We start from the raw sequence: 1,466 nt of genomic DNA, 5'->3' as shown, positions 1-1,466 counted from the left end.
CCAAGATTCCGCACAACCTCGTGCGGTGTAAACCTGCCACAAACCGTACACGGATAGACCATCTATAAGAAAATGAAGAAGTCAAGGCAGAGTCTGTCTGACAGACACGGTCATCGACAGACACGATCACCGTTGGAGGCGGCTGCCTGGACCGTCGTTGAAGGCGTTGTCCCCATACGCGACATGTCCGTTGCGCGTTTGTGCCACGAACTTGGTGGGTAGTGTACTCGCCATGAACAGCCAAACGTGAGGGCCGCTGGCACAACATCTCCTATCATAGGAGTCCTATGCTACCTTCATTCTCTCGAAGTTCATCGCGGTCAGCGCCCCGTTGTTGAAAATTTCATGCGGCTGAACGCTGAACGTCAGTCGTTTTCTCCTGTCAGTTCAGTCTTCTCGTCCGATCCGTCTCCCCTGTACTTCTATGTGGTTCACCGTCGGAATTCTATCTCTCGTTATCGTGGCTCAGGGTGTGGTCAGAGGCTCGAGCCAGGTGACTGGAGTTGGTGACATCGAGCAAGCCTTCCGGGAGTTCATAAGGACGTGAGATGCACCGTCAGATTGATATCGTTAGTTGGCGTACAGCCACGCAGGTCCCCTTCTTAGAGAGGTCCTCTATTCCAATCTCGTAGGTACAACAAGAAGTATGGTTCGAAGGAACAGTACGAGGTTGCCAAGGCTGCGTTCATGCATAGTTTGAGGGAGATAAACGATCTGAAAGCCTATGGTGGATGATGCCGCACCCACGATGCGAACGATTATGCTCCACTGTTGTTTAATTCAGGCGATATATCTCATGAGATCGGCCTCAATGAGCATGCTGATATACCACGTGAAGTATTCAATAAAGCGTTAACGTGTGTTCAGGATCCTGAACCCGAGGAGGAACGAACATCCTCGAATATCAATGGATCTACCTGTGAGGCTACTCTCTTATCGCTTCATGCAGAGGATAACCTTCCCAGACCTAGAAGACAACTTGAAGGCTCCTCCTGCGTCGGTAGATTGGGAGGCTCTAGGCGCGTTGGGGCCAGTGCGAGATCAAACAGAAGATTGTGGTAGCTGCTACGCGATAGCAGCCGCTGGTGAGTCTCCAGTTGGATCGAATACTTTGGCGCGAAACCTCATTCGTGCCCGTCTTTGTTCATTGCCTTGGCTGCTCCTCTTCAGTCGTGTTGGAAAGCCGTTTCAAGATACACGCTGGAATTCCTAAAGTCGTCCCATTCTCAGTTCAACAGATAGTCGACTGTAGTCGGTCATATGGCAATATGTGAGTCGACGACGATACTTTTGTCTGATCGTGGATCCTCGATAAGGAATCCATCTTGTACGTGTTCTCACAGTCATTGCAACTCAGTGTACTTCAGGGGTTGCACTAAAGGTTCAGTGAGGCTTTCATTACAATATGTCATAGCGGAGGGTATCGTCAAGAATGTCAGCTACCCTTATGAGGCTAAGGTCGGATT

The 1,466-nt window shown here is 50.1% G+C and overlaps 1 protein-coding gene across 1 annotated transcript; it reads left to right on the top strand.

Moving 5' to 3' along the window:
* Positions 1–424: 424 nt before the first annotated feature.
* Pmar_PMAR025609 (hypothetical protein) lies at positions 425–919 on the top strand (the record flags this gene model as incomplete). Its single annotated transcript, XM_002785178.1, has 3 exons — positions 425–543; positions 633–727; positions 785–919. Coding segments are annotated over 3 exons (349 nt in total), but the record flags the coding sequence as incomplete, so codon positions are not given.
* Positions 920–1,466: the final 547 nt, after the last annotated feature.

The sequence above is a fragment of the Perkinsus marinus genome (assembly GCF_000006405.1).
Source record: "Perkinsus marinus ATCC 50983 genomic scaffold scf_1104296933398, whole genome shotgun sequence".
Classification (NCBI taxonomy): domain Eukaryota; phylum Perkinsozoa; order Perkinsida; family Perkinsidae; genus Perkinsus; species Perkinsus marinus.
Note: the sequence above shows the minus strand (reverse complement) of the source record. Positions and strands in the feature narration are given on the sequence as shown.